The sequence below is a fragment of the Tyto alba genome, unplaced genomic scaffold, assembly GCF_018691265.1.
Source record: "Tyto alba isolate M040663 unplaced genomic scaffold, T.alba_DEE_v4.0 Super-Scaffold_23, whole genome shotgun sequence".
NCBI classification, from domain to species: domain Eukaryota; kingdom Metazoa; phylum Chordata; class Aves; order Strigiformes; family Tytonidae; genus Tyto; species Tyto alba.
The window spans coordinates 28,799,933-28,817,288 of NW_024881297.1; the positions used below are offsets into that span (position 1 = coordinate 28,799,933).

Genomic DNA, 17,356 nt, shown 5'->3' on the forward strand with positions numbered 1-17,356 from the left:
AGCCCTGTGTGGTCGCCGGAGAGCTGCGCACCTGACTGTGGGGTGCCTGGTGCCAGCAGCTGCTCAAACCACAGCTTGAATGAAGCCAGCCTTCCTCTGCCTTGCTCACGAGAAGGCTGTGCTGCAAGAAAACAAACCTGAATCACGCTGTTCTCACCCTAAGCTCTCCTGGCAAACAGGAAGCTACGAGCAAGGATGGAAGAACAACTTTAGGGGCTCTTGGGTGACACCAGGAACCTACTCCAGACACCTGCGGTGAAGTGAAAGAAATGCTTTCCAGGTAAAAACATGCATCTGGGTTTACCTGGGCAGCTGATACACTGACATCTGCATCCAAAACAGGGGATGAGTTGAGCACTTGCGTTCCCCTCCCTGAGCTTTGTCCTCAGACGAAACGTTAAACTGATGCACCATCTGCCAGAGCAGCAGCTCAGGTGCAAGCGGCTGTTGCCAGAGGTGCTGGTATCGCCAGGGAGAAACACTGATGAGGAGCCAAGACATTAGTGGCCGGCAATGAGGTTCCTCCAGGCCAGTGCTGCACTAGCTGGTACCAAGTAATCAGGGTAAGACATCCTCCCTTGGAGAGGAAAGGTCTTTCTCCCCCCGCCGTGCTCCTTCCACCTCCAAACTCCTCCAGGAATATGGAATAAGTCCACCTAGGAGGAACAGCCACCTCGTCGTGCCCCTGGCTAAGGGGCTTGAGGCTCAAGTTTGCGGGGCTCCCTCATTGCAATTTGCTCTCGCAGCAGACAGAGTCTGTGTATCTGTGTGTTGAGGGAAAGAGGACGGGAGCAAGCATGCGCCCAGGGAAATGTGACTGGGCCAGATAAAAGCTGTTTTGCAGTGAGATAGACTCGACTGTGGAAATATCTGCCCAGGGAAAGTCTAGAGGGGAAAGCGATCAGTTTAAATAGTTGGATATTAAATGGCACAAATGCCTAAGGAAACATGCACCCAGCAAAAGCCAGGTAGGTTTTACTTCTGTGAAAATGCTATCCCTGATTTAAGAGCAGGTTCTATCCAAACTAGATGCATCTACAGCTCCAGCAGGTTTCTGCTGCATGTGCACACTGAGAAGCAACTTTCCTATGCCTGACACTAACAGTACTGAGCCCTGGATGCTATTATAAGCATTTCTTTTTAATTATTAGGTGTTTTCCAGGCTTATGCAGAGGCCAAAGGGAAGCTTTTGTGTGCAGACTGCTAATACAGCATCATCTTGCCTGGTGTGTACCTCTGGGGTGGCTGCAAAATGAGTCACAATGAGGAACAGCAGCGACTTGGGCTGATCTGGGCCAAGAGGCCCCCGGCACGTGGAAGTGCAGGAAGTTCGTGGTCTCAGCAAGGCACCTCCACGTTTCTCCACCTCTAATTCTTCATCCTGCTCCTCTCCATCACTCCCTGGGCACCTGGGTTACATATTCAGTATGTGTATATTCAGAGTTTTTCACCTCTACTGTTCTAAGCTTTTCATTACCAGGTATGCGCAATGCTGGAGCTCCCTTGATTCAGCACCTGCCTGTTCTTGACATTTAATCTATCTGTAGGGATTAGGATCTGTCATGAAGGCACAACAAGACATTGTTGATGGCAATACGGGAGCAAACAGCCATTTCTATAGGCCCTTCTGCTGAATCCACCCCGGAGATGCTCCTACGTCTGGCACCCACAGTCTGCCACTAGAGCCAAGGGCCACCACGGGCCACGGGTGGGATGATGGATTGGAGAAGTGGCTGTGAAATTTCTTACACGTTTCCTGCAAGTTTTGAAGTCAGGCCTCCCTGTATGACATCTCATCCCTCCTCTTTACAGCTGCTTCTCATTTCCCAGCCATAGTCTTCCTGTTTTGCTGGAATTTTTTTTTTTTTTTAATTTTTTTTTTTTTTTGAGGTAGGGGGGCTGTGCTTAACAGCTGCACACAATTCTCCCCTGGCCATGCCTGCTCCCATCACTATATATAGCCTCAGACAGGCCAAACAAATGGAGCAGGGCTGGGGTTAATAATCACAAAATGGAGTTCAGCTGTCTCTGAACTGTGATTTACTGGGACTGAGGCCAGGCAAGTTCCTCCTCACGCCCTTGCTGCAGAGTCGTTTGCAAGGGACCAGCCTTTTCAAAAGGAGAAATATTACTTGAAATGCCTTTTGGCTAGCTGAAACTAAAGAAGATGTGAAATGATTCAAGCAGGTCTGGTGTTGGATGAGGTCTCCGGGGTGATGCTGGTGTGATGCGGAGGGGCACTGTACGTGCTGACGTACCACCTTCTCCATCCTTAGAAGCTTGGAGCCAGGGAAATGGGTGAGTTTAACCTGGTTTAACCTAGCCCTTGTTCTTCCCAGGGGCTTGTGGTGGCTGAGCAGTTGCTAATGGAAATCCCCTATGAGGAATATGCTTGTTCTTGCTGCTTTCAGTCAAGAAACTGTATCCCAGTGGGAAGACTTGCTCTGGGGTTAGAGGTGTGAGGCTCTGTCAGTCTGTGTCCCCTACCTGTTTCCCATCAGGTGTCCAAAATGTTCTTGGTGTTGGATATCCTGCCTGTTTGTCGCAGGGACATAGACTGGCTCTTGCTGTCCCCTTTCCTGAGGGGTTTTAGCCTCCTTGGTGTCCCCTGGGCTGGGTGCTGCTCTGAGCTGTGCAGGGGCACCGAGTCCCCTGGGGTGACCTGCTGGAGTTGGGGGGGGGGGGCCCATATCTCTGTTCCCTGCACAATCACAATATTGATGTGAAGAATTTGCGGAGCACAGCTGGGGCTCGAATTACTTCGTGTGCTAATTATTAACAAACAGACCGACTCAGGCTGCTGTGTCCGCTTCAGAGCCTAAAACAAGGGCCGAAGTACGCAAATCAGATGCAGAGAGCATCGGGTTTTGTGGGTCTCGGACACCCCGATCCTGCCCCTCGGGTACGCCGAGCATCACCCCGGGGCCTCCCCTGCAGAGGCTGTAAGGGAGGCCAGGGTGCCCCAGATGTGGCCCTGCCACCTTCCCTCCAGACACGGGGCACCCCAGCCACCCTGTGCCGTGCTCTCCCGAGCGACCTCTCTCGTACGCCCTGGTCCTCACCAGCTCGGAGTATTTTTAGCCGGCGTGCCTTGCGGACATAACTCTTCTCCTCCTGAAGAAACAAACCTGCTCGTTTCCTGCCTTCTATGGAGAGATGTGGCTCCAGGCAGCTCTCCCCCCCACTGCCTGCACCCACGCTGCTGCTGCTCCAGCTCTTAAGCCACCGATGGCCTGCTTAGTGTCTGGGGGCGATTCTGGCAGTGCCCCTCTCTGCTCACCTTTCAAGCAAGGACGTGGACCTTGGGTGATGTGAGAGCAGGCTCGTGGCTGCTGGAAGCAAAGACCAAGCTCTTGTAAGCATGCCAGGGTAGGTGGGATGCATCTGATTTGGCTTAAGACCCTGGGATGCAGCAGCGCAGCTTAGGTGCTTGTGTTTTGACTGGAAGAGATGAGGTTCTGAGGGCACGTTCAACACGCAGAGGGATACAGGCACCTAGTAGGATTTTCAGCAGAGCTCGTACTGTTTGTTACTCGAGGGCTTTTCAAAATCCATCTGCTCCTTTCTACTCCTAAACACCGTCTTAGGCCTGCCCTGGACTCATTAGTTACAGAAATAGCAGCCTGTAGTTTTCCAGCATATGAAGGGAATGTTATTCATCCTTTGAGTCGTCTCTGGATGATAAGGCTGCTGAAATACCTGGCTGTATCTATGCAATTTAAAGAATACTTCCTCTCTTCCCTATGCTCCCTCAGCTTCCCCAGCATTAAATGAACTGGCTGTCCATGCTGCTGTGACCATGACACACTTGAGGGGACACCGGGGGCGAAGCCAGTGCTGGCAGCTATCATGGCACCTGCCAACAAACTCTGTTCCTGGAGCTGCTCAGGTTTTTTGCCACACAACCCCAGCATGGCTGTGCCACCGTGCCTTTCCGCCCTGCCCCTGAATCTCCCACTGATGGGGACACCGATGGGGACTTCTTTACTGCGCTGCTGTACCAGCATCATGGGGATGGCAGCGAAGGGAAATCTTGCATTGGAGAACTGCACAGGACAGTCCACGCTGAGCCACCCTGTCCGGTGTGCTGGGCCACGCAGGGCTCAGGAAAGGGACTGCCTGTGTTGGGTGTACTCTCAAGGAGGCATCCCAGGCTTAACTGACACCATCATCTGCAGAAAAGAGGGATAGCCCGGAACAAGACCAAAGTAGTGTCCCCAGTCCTATTTCCTTCCCTGTCCCTTTTTTGCAGAAAGCTTGCAGGCTGCCTGTGCGTAGGCACAGCATCTTCTAGGAGCGCACCGGAACATCGTTCCCACATGGTGTGAGTATTTTCCATGTATGTCTTTACGTTCCTCTGTGCAAGCCAACAGCTCCCCTGAAATTTCCTGAAATTTTGAAATTCCTCCTTTCCGTGTACATTCTTAAGTGCAGCAGGGTGTTCCCACAGGGCAGCTGTATGAATGGCAAATAAGCACTTGTGGACTACGTGAAGATTTCCCTTTGAAGGAGCTGTGTACATAGCTAGGGATTTCAGGAGCCCGGTGGAATGTGTAGAGATTTGGGTTTTTTTCATGATAAAGCCTTGAAGAAGTGCTCTTGGAAAATGCCAGCACAGATTAGAGCACTGGGGCTTAGCATTTGCACAACTGCAGAAGTTCAAAGGAGCTAGGCAATATGCTTTCCTTCAGAAGATGGGTCACGGGGTGGTTTCTGAAAGCCCTACTCCCCGCCTGCTCCATCCTTGTGTCTCTGCATTCCCACCTCGAAGTCTACTGGGTGCCTCTTTCCAACTTCTCCCACAGCAGGAACCCACCAGGAGGGTGACTGTGTGCTCACAACCCCCATGCACACACAAGTACCACAGCTAGTCTACCCCAAAAGCTCGCTGTGGCGTGTTTTCTCCTTTCAGGGCAGAACTGACCCTTCCAGGAGACTCCAACTGCTCTGTGCCAAAGCAGCCACGTGCACTTCGGGTCCTCAGACAAGGGTCTTTCCAACCAGCAACTGTGGGAAACGCTCCCTCTGACTGCTGGGGTGTAAACATGCACGAAATCCTTCTCTCGTATCCTGCTGACTGTCTGTCTGTCCTGCAGGGTAGCGTTCAGAGTTTGTCTTTGGCTTCAGATGCCTCTGACAGACAGAACTTGCTTTGGGTGGTCATCCTGAACCCTTCAGACACACTTCCCATCACGAGTGCCTTCAGGAACCTCCTTGGATCCACCATCATAGCAGCTTCCAGTGCTCAAGCTGCCACGCAACATCGTTTGGGTTCTCCAGTTGGTAGACCATGAACTTTCCTGGCTTGTCTTCTCTGCCTTTGAAACATAAAGATTTTAATCTTTCACCCTTTTTCTTCCTCCTGGGAGACTTTGGTCAGTCTTCTTAATTAGGCAGGATTGCCTCACTTCCTTAGATATGGAAATGTCTCTTTGTTAAACAAGGCAGTATCTCTTATCTCTGGCCTTTAAACAACTCTGCTTTTGGCAGTTTGTTCTGTGTCCTTACACCTAACATGCAAATGATGAAATATCCAACTAGGTAAAAGTTTGTAACTCGTAAAAACTTGGCTCAGACCCGAAGCAAGAGTGATCCTGTTTGGGGGCACTCAATTCTGTGTGGCTGATTGCCAAACTCTCTCCTAAGCACACCTTTACCATGGCCGGTTCCTTTCCCCTCAGGTCTTTCCCCAGGATCTTTATTTTAATTTTTCCCTTTTTTCCTCTTTCAGGTTATCAGGCTCTTTTATCTGAGAAGAGAGTCAGAAAAATCCCAAGGACAGTTTTGCACCCGTGGGACTTCTCCCGGACAGGACTGCCTGGGACACCCCAGGATGTGACTTCTCATTTTGGGGAGAGCACAGCCCTCAACTGCAGCATTCTGCAGTCTGATGGATCCCTCACAGCCCCCTTCCAGAACTTGTCCTGCTGTTGCCATGACGGAATTTTGCTGCTGCTTATAGTGAGGACAAAAATACGCAATTTTCTCCCTCATCCTTGTGACAGCAAAACTAAACTTTTGCTTTTCATACTTCAGCTGTTTCTAGTCTCAGGAATCCACGTTACCTGCTAGAGCAGGACTGGCATCATTTGTTTTTTAGAGGTGGGAGAAGGACAACCATGTTCCCTGTTTTCCACTGACGTCGCTCCAGTTGGCATTAAAGGATAATTTGTGCTTGGGCTGGAAATAGCCAGGACAGGTTGACTGTGGTGCCCCAACCCAGGAGCAGGGCAGGGAGCCTGGGCTCTGCTCTCGGGAGAGTTTCTGCGCTCTCTGCACAAAACAGGGCAAATTCAGCGGAAGAGGTGGAGTCCATCCCTTTGCAAAGCTCCTGGGAGGATTCTCCTGGCTGCTGGAGACTTTCCTTCCCTCAGACAGAGGCAAAACCTGAAGCCAGGCCTCCTACGTTAGGCCAACTGCTATCTTTGAAAGGGACACTTGTGGTGACAATGGGTGAGGCAGGAAGAGTGTTACTGTCTTCCTCCCGGAGCTGAACCCTGAAGACAAGGTTCTTCAGAAAGGTGAAGGCTCCAAGCCTTGGAAATGGTTTGGGGCTGGGAATCCTCGGTGGAAGGAGCCACCTCCTGGAAAGACTAAGGCTTGCAAGAGCTGAAGGACAGTCCCTCAGCTTCTCCCCCCATCTCTTGCTTTCCTTCTTGCACTCGCCATCCTCGTGAGCTCCTGGACTAGGCTGTGCTCCCGTCACAAGGGTGAGGTGCTCAAAAGCTCAGAGCCGCAAACCTGTTGTGCGATGGCTCTAATTCCTCTACAGAGCTACTGGAAGAGGTTACATCTGCGTCCCTCAGCACATAGGAGGCCCCACTGGCCTTTTATACAAACACCAGTGGCTGCCTCTTAAAGAAAAGAAATGAGGAGTGAAGGGCAGGTAATGATGTGGCCAAGATCCTTGAGGATCAAGGAACAGCAGTGGGAATGGAGCCAAGAACAGGCACAGAACAAAATCTCACCCTGGAGAGCTGCTCTGGAGTGACCAAAGAGGAAGCCTCCTCCCTCTCCCATAATTTTTCTTTATAAGTGCCTAAAAGTTTAGTGAGAATTAGATACAGGCATCTAAATGAGCCTTGTGCCTCTGAAACTTGTACCCAGCATTGTAACAGTGTTTAGCACCTTAGAGTACAGCTGGCTGAACTTTTCTGAACAAATTCAAAATAAAATCCTCAGATTGGACCTTTTTTCCTGATGGCAGCTGACTTCGTGTTTGAAATCTGTAAGTTTTTCCCTAGACGTACATACATCTGTATGTTTTTCCTTGAGAGGAGTGATGGCTTCAGGCGGGGCAGAGATCAGCTCGTCACACGGGAGTGGGACCAGGGAAGAGTGTGACTTGCAATAAGACTTTGAAGGAACTTAATCTCTTCAGTACATCAAAACCCAACAGCCTCTCAACCCATTATTCAGCTGTGTGTTTAATGACACGGGGAAAATACTGGATTTGACTAGATTTGAAAGTGATAAAATGCATAACAATAATCAATTTCCAGGAGTTAAAGCCAGGTGCAGCCAAACAAGAAAAAAAGACACTGGTTTTGGTAGTGACTTAACAGAATTTTTAAAAAGTGTTCCATGTTAGGCTGTTAAATTATTGAGGAAAACAATGAGAAGTTTGAGGTGTGCAAATCCAGAGCAGATGCTTCTGGAAAACACCATAGACATTGGGTAATGTAAGTGGTTGTTTCGGATGAAAGTTCCTATCTTGGGACAAACCGAAGGACTGTCAGGTGAGGACATCGTGCTTTTCTGACCCCAAAATCCCAAACTCTGTCTGAGAAGTCATGCTTCAGTAGCTGAGGTCTGTCCCTAGCTGTGCCCGAGGGTGCCTGTATAATTTAATTCCTCTCTGTTTCCCACCTGCTCTATCAGATTGACCATTTCCTTTGGTCTCTCGCTTAACAGTGCAACTTCCCTTCCCGTTTGGGACTGGGAGCACTGGGTTAATGCCACCCTCGCAGGCTGTCAGCGTTACACAACCAGTTAACCCCCTCTGGATAAGACACAGACGGGGGGGGGGGGGGGGGGGGGGGGGGGGGGGGACAAAAGGAAGAAGAACCGAATTCTCTGCCGGTGACACTTTCTCCCAGCCAACAAACAAAAGTTTTATTAGCTAAACCCTCTCAGATGCTGCATTCCAGCTTGGTAACATTTCGGTAACACATTGCAAACGTTTGACTCATAGAAACTTGGAAGGCTGGAGCCGGGGGAGGGGGAAGAGCGTCACATTCCCATTCCCGGGCAGGGTTTGGTTGTTGGATTGCCTTTTTTTTTTTTTTTTTTTTTTTTTTTTTTTTCCCCCCTTTAAAAAGAACTGAAACTTCTCTCTGTTTAATGAAAAAAAAAAAAAAAAGTGTTTGAGCCTGACGGCTTTCACCGGCTTGCATTGTGTTTGGGGGAGAGGGGCTGGGGGAGGAGGGCTTGCGCTGCCAAGGGAGGAACCCAGGGCAGCTGAACTCGCTTTTCTTCTGCAAGTTTTTTTTTTTTTTTTTTCTCCCTCTGTGTTCCCAGGACAGGGTTGGCTTTCTAGGTTTGATAAAGCATTTCCTTCCATTGTCATTCTATACGGCCTCTGGGCTCTTCTCTCAGTCCCTCCCCTTTCCCCGTCCCCTCTCTTTCTCTCTCTCTCTTCCTGAACTTTAGTGAATCTTGAGATATAAAGAAAGCAGCTGCCTCCCTTAAGCACATCTTGAACAATGAGACCTCATCTCCAAGGGCTTTAATTCCTCTGGATGCAAGGACAAAGCCAGGGTGAGTAGCCTGCCAGTGACTCGGCCGGTCGCCGCATCCGCAACCGCGGCCGTTCCCGGTGGGTGATCGCGGCCGTTCCCGCAGCGCCGGGGTCCCCTCGCCGCTCTGGGGCTGCGGAGGTATCGCAGAGCACAAGAGCAAATACTGAAAATGTGAAAACTCTGGAAACCCAACCAGCGCTGCCCGGGGAAGCGCTGAGCCTGTCCCGTCCCCATCGGACGAGCGCGCCAGAGAAGGGCTTTGCCACCCAGCCCTGCGCCTGGATTTGGGTCGCCCGCTGGCTTCCCCTCCCTGCGAGACTGGGCAAACAAACCTGGCTCTCGGCAAGGTGGGAGGAAGCCCGATCTCAAAGGCAAAGCAAAACAAATGTGATGCAATCAAAGCGTGACGCTGAGCCGGGCTGCGGGAGGGAGAGCTTCCCCACAGATGTGGGGCTGGGCAATCCAGGGGCAACACGGAAAGAAGAGCTTTGGGAAGGCACCGGGTGGGAGACCCCTCCGTGACCCGGGGGTGCTCGGTTTCGGCGGCGAGGGCTGCGTCGTGCGGATGCTGCAGACCTTCCTGCCGGCGTCCGCGGCGTTTCTGCTCTCTTGCCTTCAGCAGCCTCGTAGGAATTTTCCAGTCTGTTTTTAAATGGCGAAGTGAGAGATGCGCTGGAGCGCGGGGGGGAAACTTCTGCTGGGCGTGGGGGAGCGGGGACTCGCGGCCAGCGCGGCTCGCTGCGGTCCGTGCTGGGGACCGCAGGAAACGGGCAGAGGTGCAGCGCGTGTTGTCGTTGTAAAGAGTGTTATCTGGAGTCTAGTTTTGCCAGAGTGATCTGTTTAGATTGTCTCGTGCCCATAAAGCAGGAGGCAAAAATACAGGATATCTCGGCAGCAGAGTGATGCACGTTAAGGGAATTCGGTGATGAAGCTGCTGCCTAATGTGCAACTTCCAATATGGGGTCCCAGTCTTGCCCTCCCAGGAAACTGTAACCAATTCACAAGGGAGACCGTGATGGACAAGAAGGCCTAGCCCAGATATATCTTTAAGATCTTCCCAGGGGATTGCACGCCGCAAAAAAGCACATTGTAAACCTGCCAGCTCCTCCTCCGGAGCAGCTTCCCAGGACGCTCGCTCTGCTCAATGTGCACCAAAACAGTTCTGTGTTCCTGGCACTTCCCTGGCAGGCCTTTGCAAACAGCTAAAATACGCTCGTCTCGTGCTATCTTCCTTTCAAGGTGTTTGTGTTCCCCAAGCCCTTGCGTGCTCTGCTGTTCTCACTGGTGTAGCAGTCCCTCTCTTTGCCTCCACCGTTAATGCAAACTTCTTTGCTTGCAGTGCCTAGGTGCCAGCAGGAACAAAGGAGCAGGGACTGTGATTCTGAAGGATGTCTGAGGTCAAAAAGTCTCCTATCTCACTTGTGTTGGCCCCTCTATTTGATGAATAACCTGCAATGTGCTCCTTACCTCATGTTACTTAAGGGAACTGGGGGAAAACCGGTGATGATGCATCATCTATACCATGCAGGTGGGCTGCACGGCAGTGCCAAAACCTGCAGTACAATATGGGCTAAGGTCAGTGGTATTAGGTGTACTTTGGAAACTGGGAACTACAGCACGCTTAAGAGAAATGTTGCTGTGTTATGGCATGTTCCTTAGACTGGTAACCACCAGGGTTTGAAAAAACAGAGGGAAAACCGGTGAGATGCAGCAGTAGCTGCTTTGGGGAGGGAAGGTGCGCCAGCAGTTCTGCCACTTTTCCCATCTCTCAGCTGCCCCCTTGGCTTTTGCCATTGAACTTGTGTGATTGCGGTGTGGTTAAACTGGGCCCTTAGGGTTTATTTTTAAACTCAGTTACTCGCTGTTAGCTCTGTGATCTGGTTAACGATACAACGCCACGAGCGATAGCGGTGCTGCTGCCGAGAGGGGCCGTGGGCTGTGCCGTGCCGGTGGGACCGAACGGCCTCGGTGGGAAGTTCTCACTGCCAAAGGCACCGTGAAGTGGAGTGAATCCCAGGTCGAGGAGTCGACTGCATGCAACCAAACACGGCCCAGATGCTGTTATCTAGTGACCCCACGTCTCAGCACACCCCCACCCCCCCCCCCCCTTTGAGTTTCTCCTCTTCGTCTCCATCTGTGTCTGCCGTCTGCGCTGAAATCTGATTCGTAGGAAATAGTATCTTAGCCTGGGAAATACCACAGGGTAGCTGAGGCCCTTGGGATGGGGCGTGGAAAACATTGGTCCCTGAAAGTCCATAGCAAGCCTCCACGCCATAATGACTGGTCCTCAGGTAAGAAATTCTCCTAAACGCCTCATTACAGGTGAGTTTCCCAAATTTCTGTCTTCTGCCCTAGAATGGGAAAGAAAGTCTGGGATAACTCCAATTAGGAAGGTTTCCAACGGCTTTATTGGTCTCCTTCATCCCATGTACAGGCTTGTCAGGTGGAATTCATCCAAGTTAAGGTGGATGAGCCCAGCTGAGCCTTGGCTCCCTTTGCAGGTGGAGGGGAGGCGGCGGCTCTTCTGGGGACTGTTCATCTTGGCTAAAAGTAGATATTTGATGTGCATTTCTAATCTGGATACGTTGAGGCCTTCTGGTAGGGGCTTTAGGAGAAGCAGCTGACGACTCACGCACGGCAAGGACAGGAAAAATAGAAGAAAGACAGCTGATAAAGGGAAATTCAGTTTAACAGGGCAAACCTGGGCACGTGCAAACAATGGGATTTTGTGCTGGAAAACACTGGATGACTACAGTTGAGAACGCAGAAAGTAGGTCAGATACTGACTGCTGGTGCTGTTCTGGGAACCAGCTCTGGACAGGATTTGGCCACCACTGGGATAACTGGGAGAACATGCCCCACTTTTCCCCTAAGGACCAATGGGATGCCCAGGCAGATAATTAACAGCTCTGTCCTTACAATGTTTTAATCTCGATGGAGTAAATTATTTTTTTTTTGAAAATAGGAATGTTGATGCTGCTCAGGGCGTGTTTGCAATGGGGAGCTGTTGGGAAGCAATGCCCTGAAGAGGCTTTTAAAGAGGAAACCTGATGGTACTGTTTCTGGTATAATATGGCAGCTGAAAAAACAAGTGTGATCTTAGGTGTTATAAACAGGGAATGATCAAACAAGGTATAAAAGAACACTTTTATCACTTATTAAAGCAGTGGGGCTCTATGTCAGTTCAGGTAGCCATTGGAGCATGGTGTGTTCTTATGCTATAAACAACCAAAAAGTTATCCTATATTCTGCAACGTATAAGCTGTTCAAAACATGATTGGAAGTTTTCTAGGAGACCTGCAGAACTTGTGACCTGTGCAAAAATCATCCAGAGAGCCTGTGTAGTCCATTAGGCAGAAAGTCAGAGTAGGCTAGATACATTTTGGAGCTTTTCTCTCCTTAAAATCACATTTCCAGTCCAACACAACATGGGGTGTTCTCCCATCACGCCAGCGCTGCTGTGGTTGTGGCATTTGCTCTTAGCCAGGGACCTCTCCTAAATCCAGAGACTGCGGGCAGCACTCTAGTTTCTCTGCAAACGGACAAAGAGTTGTGGGTGGAGATGTCTCGGGAACGGCCTAGATGGGCAGGAATAGGATTAATCTACTCCAGGGAGGATCAGAATTTACCAACATAAGGGCAGCAGTCACATTCACCTTAAATCCCATTGACTAAGTTGAACGAGTTGATTAAATTGGGTTTTAAAGTAGAATGAGGGCGGTGAAATGAGCATCTCCAGACTTGCTGTTGAACAGATCTCAGGTCTGTGGCAGGAGGAAACGTCCAAAGCTGTTGTGCTACCGCCTGGGACAGGCGTTTTTCCAGCAGGAGCTGACATGTGTTAATATAAATGTAGATGAAACCTTCAGATTTAATGGAGCTTTTCAGAGGCATAATTGTGTTCTCTTGATTTTCAGGAGGAGATGAGAACTTTACTGCCACTTCTGCCACTGAAAGTCTTCCCCACCTCTGTGCCCATAGTCCCCTCCATAGCAGCCTCCAGGAGCTCATCTGTGTTCTTGGCACTTACACAATGAGGAAATTGGCCAGCATTTCCATATTAGCAATCAACTTTCCAGGGATGTTGCATGTATTTTCCAGCAAGGGATGGAACAGCATCAGCAACCCTTTTACCCACCAAGCCGGGGCTGCAGTTCTGCGGTAGGAAGGACCAGACATTGTTTAAAAAGGCTCAGATGAGAGGGTTCAGAGTGAAATTCCCAGAGAGGCCCTTCCCTCAGCACGGGAGCTCTGCGTTCAGACCGTGTTCTGGCACTCGGCCCTCATGGATTGTCCCTGCTGGGATGTTTTGGCAAGGCATGGTGACTGCACCCTGCCCCAGCCCTTCCCTCGGACGCCCCCAGTGTCCCACCAGCAGGCAAATGGGCAGACTGGGCAAAGGAGGGAGGGACCAGTGGGGTGGCAATGCTGCTCTGTAGACGCTTGTCCCACTTGATGCATCTTCTTGGCATCTTGAGGGGCTATCGGAGATTTTTGGCATTCATCATCCTGACTTTACGGTCCTGTTCCCTTGGTGAAGCTGAGCTTGGGGTCACTCGGTGAGGGCTGTCACACTGGAAAGGGGAACTGGGACAAAGCGCCCAGAAATGGCCACCTGGAACAGTTGGTAAACTGGGATGGAGGCGATGTGATTTGTCTGACCGCCCTCATGGTGCGTGGGGACAGGGAGTGACAGGTACCCCGCCGTGACCTTATTTCCAGTGACACTTTCCCCGTGGTATCTCTCCTGGACAGACACAGCCATGCGTTGTTTGCGTCGTCAGGAAAGATGCACTTTAAATATGTATTAATTGGGTTTGGTTAATTCATCAGGAAGTTTACTTTAGAGGCAAATAAGACCCGTGAGCGGCTACAATGCCAGGAAACAGGTAAACCTTTTTTTCTGAATGAGCTATGCAGATGAGGCAAAAAAAGTCTTGCTTGCGCTGCAAGCATTTAGCATTTTGTGATGGCTGCACCTGATGGTTATAATATCACCAGACAAATTGTTAAATAATGGATTTTTGTGTGGTGGCCACACAGCAAGACTCTTGTGGCCACATGCATTCCCCCATCCTTGAAATTTGCTGTTCAAGACCATTGCAGGGCTATCGATGACTCTGGAATAGTTATTCCATCAGCCCGTAGTCAGATCTAGTTTGTTGCTTTGGCATCATTCAGATGCAAAATGCACCGAAGAGAGAAAAAAAAATAAAATCATTGTGCTCTGCTTTGGGCTGCGTCTGGCAGACGCGTGCGGGTCTGTAAAACCCATCCTGAGCTTTGCAGCACTGGTGCAAACCTACAGCAGAGCGAGCGCGTCGGGACTCGAGGTGCTGCAGCTTGCACCCCTGGCACGGAGGGTGGAATTAGGAGATGGAGCCCCTACGGTCCCCGCGTCCCTCGGGCGCTGCTGCAACCCTGGGCTGCCAGTCCGTGGCTTCTGCTAGTCCCCAGCAGGCTGGGAGACAGGTAACACTGTGGTTCAGCCTGTTTTAGGCTTTTATTTTTTTATTTATTTATTTTTTTTTCCATGCCAGCCTGCTCCTCCCTGGTAACTGCTCGCCATCCTTTGTTCTTGAACCATATTTCTCACCACGTCGTCAAGCGCGCTCAGCGAGACGGAGAAAAGCTCTCCCTTTCAAACACACAGTCCCAGGACAACCCCGGTCTATTTTTTTTCTTTTTCTTTTTCTTTCTGTACTTGCTTTCATGCTGGGAGAGCAGTTTTTCCAGCCAGCCCAGCTTTGGAAAAGCCCAGAGCACCGGACATGTGCGGAATGAGCAATGCCGGAGCTTCGGGGCTCAGCCTGGAGGACCCTGGGCTGGCTGGACAGACACTGGGCTGGACAGACAGACACTGGGCTGGACGGACAGACACTGGGCTGGACGGACAGACACTGGTTGCAGGACCTGTAAGCAGGCAGGTTTGGGTTTTAGGGACAGAGCGTGGCTCTGGAGGGAATACAGGCTTTGCAGAGAAGGATTTTGCGTTGGAGGCATTCTGAGGCTTCGGGTTTGGAGCGAAACTATTTCTTCCATCTCTTTGTGCCTGTGCTAAAAATCTGGCAAGCAGCACATGTTCAGTTTCGGTCGTTCATTCGGTGGGACCCAGAGCCTACAACCCACTTGATAAATATTGCAGCGGAGTCTGCTCGTCCTGGCACAGGCTGGTCTGAGCGCTGGCAGTACGCGCCGGACGGGCACGACCTGGCTGTTGAATCCTGCTGACTTTGCAGATCAATCTCTTCACTGTGGGTCGTCTAGACAAAAGGTTTTCAACAATTTGGAAAAACGCTGTGAGATTCCTGGGCATTTCACAGCCTTGAGCATCCTCTGGCCCCTTTACTGGAGGTGAAACCCTGAAATTACGAGAGGCTCAAGATCATCTTGCTGTGCGACTCTTAGGAATGATTTATAGTCCAGGGACTACAAATCCTGCTCTGCTCAGATGTAATAAGAAAGGATCCCTCTTCCCATTTCCTGAATTCATTATATTTAAGACGAGTGAATCTGCATTAGAACAAACCAAATAATTTATTTCTGTAGCAGATCAGAAAGGCAACATTCCTATACATGAAACCAAATCTCAAACCAAAGCTGAGACAAGGAAAGTAGAGACTAGACACAGGAACCTGGCTTGAAGCCATACGACGAAGTCACAGGCAGCCAAGCCGGGTGGTGGGCAGGAAGAAGGTGGGATCTGCCAGTTTAGTGATTTAAACAGCCCCTGAGGCTGTGGGAGAGGTGAGGTGGGTTCCCCTCTCCTGTGGAGGGTCAGAAGGTCCCGAGCTACCGCTGCTGTCCTTGTGCAACTGCGTCTTGAACTCTTCTTCAGAGCCATAAGGCTGGAGCAGAAGTTGTTTTTTTTTTTTTTTTTTTTTTTTTTGTTTTGGTTTTTTTTTTGTTTGTTTGTTTTTTTTTTTTGTTTGTTTGTTTGTGTTTTTTGTTTGTTTGTTTGTTTTGTTTGTTTTTTTTTTCTTTTTTTTTTTGGTTTGGTTTGGTTTGGTTTTGTTTTTGTTTTTTTTTTGTTGAGGTTGGGATTCCTGCCTCACCTGCAGCATCGCGCGGGGGCCGGGGGCCGAGCTCAGCTCTGGCCGTTGGTGCCGGTCCTTCACCGCACCCGGGGACGTCGCTGGGGCCACCTCTCCCTCTTCCCCGGGGTGACTGGCTCCTGGGATGGCAGCACCCGCCCGGGACGTTGCCTGACCCCCCCCTGCTCCTGCCCACGCCGCGTGAGCGACGTCGCTGCGAGGGGAAAAGGACGAGGGCCCTTTTCAAGGTTACAAGCCTCTTCTGTTTGGACGCGTTTCCCTGCTGCTGGAGCTGACCCAGGCTTCGAGCTGTTGAAGTTTTAGGTCCTTTGTTTGTTTAATTGAAGTGCTGTTTGTTTTTGATCACAGGCATTAGATAGGCGCTTCCTCTGCAGGCAGGAAGCAGTGATTTCCTGTTCTTTTGCTGGCCAACTCTCACTGCGCAGGAAACCTCGCTCTGCTGAGTGTTCACTTTTCGTGCAACAATTTTGGAAGGTCTTTCGCCTCGTTGTTTTGTTTTCTCTCCTTTCCCCCCGCCTCCCCGCTCCCTGCAAGTGGTGCTGGTGGTGTCAGGTCTCTGTAGGAAGGATGTGTAGAGACAGCCCCGAGTCGACGCACGCCAGGTGATGCTCTTTGCTGAAAACGGTTCCGTTTAGGCTGAAAGCTTTTAGTGAGGTCCAAAAGGCCGGGAAGACAGCCACTGCGCCGCCTCCACGCCGCCGCCAAGCCTCCTGCTACCGAACACATTTGGTTTTGACAGTTATTTGACAATAGCAATGTATTACCACAGGCAGCGCAAGTGTACTTTCCTCACGCTTTTGTGGACCCCACTCAGTGCGGATCCACACCTCCAAGTACCGATTTCTTTGCACGGCTTACCGGTCTCTAACTGCTGTTTTGTTGATGGATGCCTTGTAGTGAATTTTTATTTATTTATTCATTAATTTTACAGGATACTGTTTCATTTACTGTTAAGGAAGGTGTACTTGTAACATTTAAACGACTTGCCCAGTATCCCATAAAACTCAGCACATGAGCAAGGAGGTAAAACAGAGACCTGGATCAAATCTGCCAGGTTTGCCTGCTTGTGTGCCTGCTGTGCTAGAAGGATCTTTAGGCAGATGAATACTCTGAGGATGCAGCAGGTGAAAATCTTATTGCCAGTTACCAATTAAATCTGTGATAGATTGCTGCTCTCTGCCCACCGTGGCTGCAGTGGACGGTGTTTCCCAGCTCCTTTGTAAGCGCAGAAAGCTCATTTCTCATCCCTGCAGTGTTCCACCAGCCTTATTCCCTCCTTGGCTACAACCACGTGTCCAGGTCAGAAGCATCAGAGAGGAGTCAGGGATGGGGTTCGAGCTGATGTTTTGCCCCTGCATAGGTGTTTCTGGGGTGGAAAAGAGACACTTGGGCTTTTCTGACCTATCACAAACAGGCAGAACAGCGGTTCCTTGGCAGCCCCGTGCACATGGGGATGTTTTTACTCAGCGTGTTTATCCTGGTGGCATCTAGGAGCTAACCCAGACAGGGCTGCATCGCCGTGCAGTGCCCGGAGGTGAAGCCCTGCAGTATCAGATGGCT

At 50.5% G+C, this 17,356-nt stretch overlaps 1 protein-coding gene across 5 annotated transcripts in view; it reads left to right on the top strand.

Moving 5' to 3' along the window:
* The first annotated feature begins 8,576 nt into the window (after window positions 1–8,576).
* Window positions 8,577–17,356, top strand: part of LOC122153779 (histone deacetylase 7-like) — a 90,437-nt gene continuing 81,657 nt past the window's right edge. For 3 of the 5 annotated variants that reach the window (XM_042796741.1, XM_042796743.1, XM_042796748.1), the window contains exon 1: window positions 12,809–12,902. In XM_042796741.1, coding sequence (XP_042652675.1) covers window positions 12,830–12,902 — 73 coding nt within the window. In that variant the 5' untranslated portion in view covers window positions 12,809–12,829. Of the gene's footprint in view, window positions 8,761–11,005; window positions 11,033–12,808; window positions 12,903–17,356 lie in introns of those variants that run through there. The other 2 variants (XM_042796742.1, XM_042796747.1) reach the window with 2 other exon arrangements.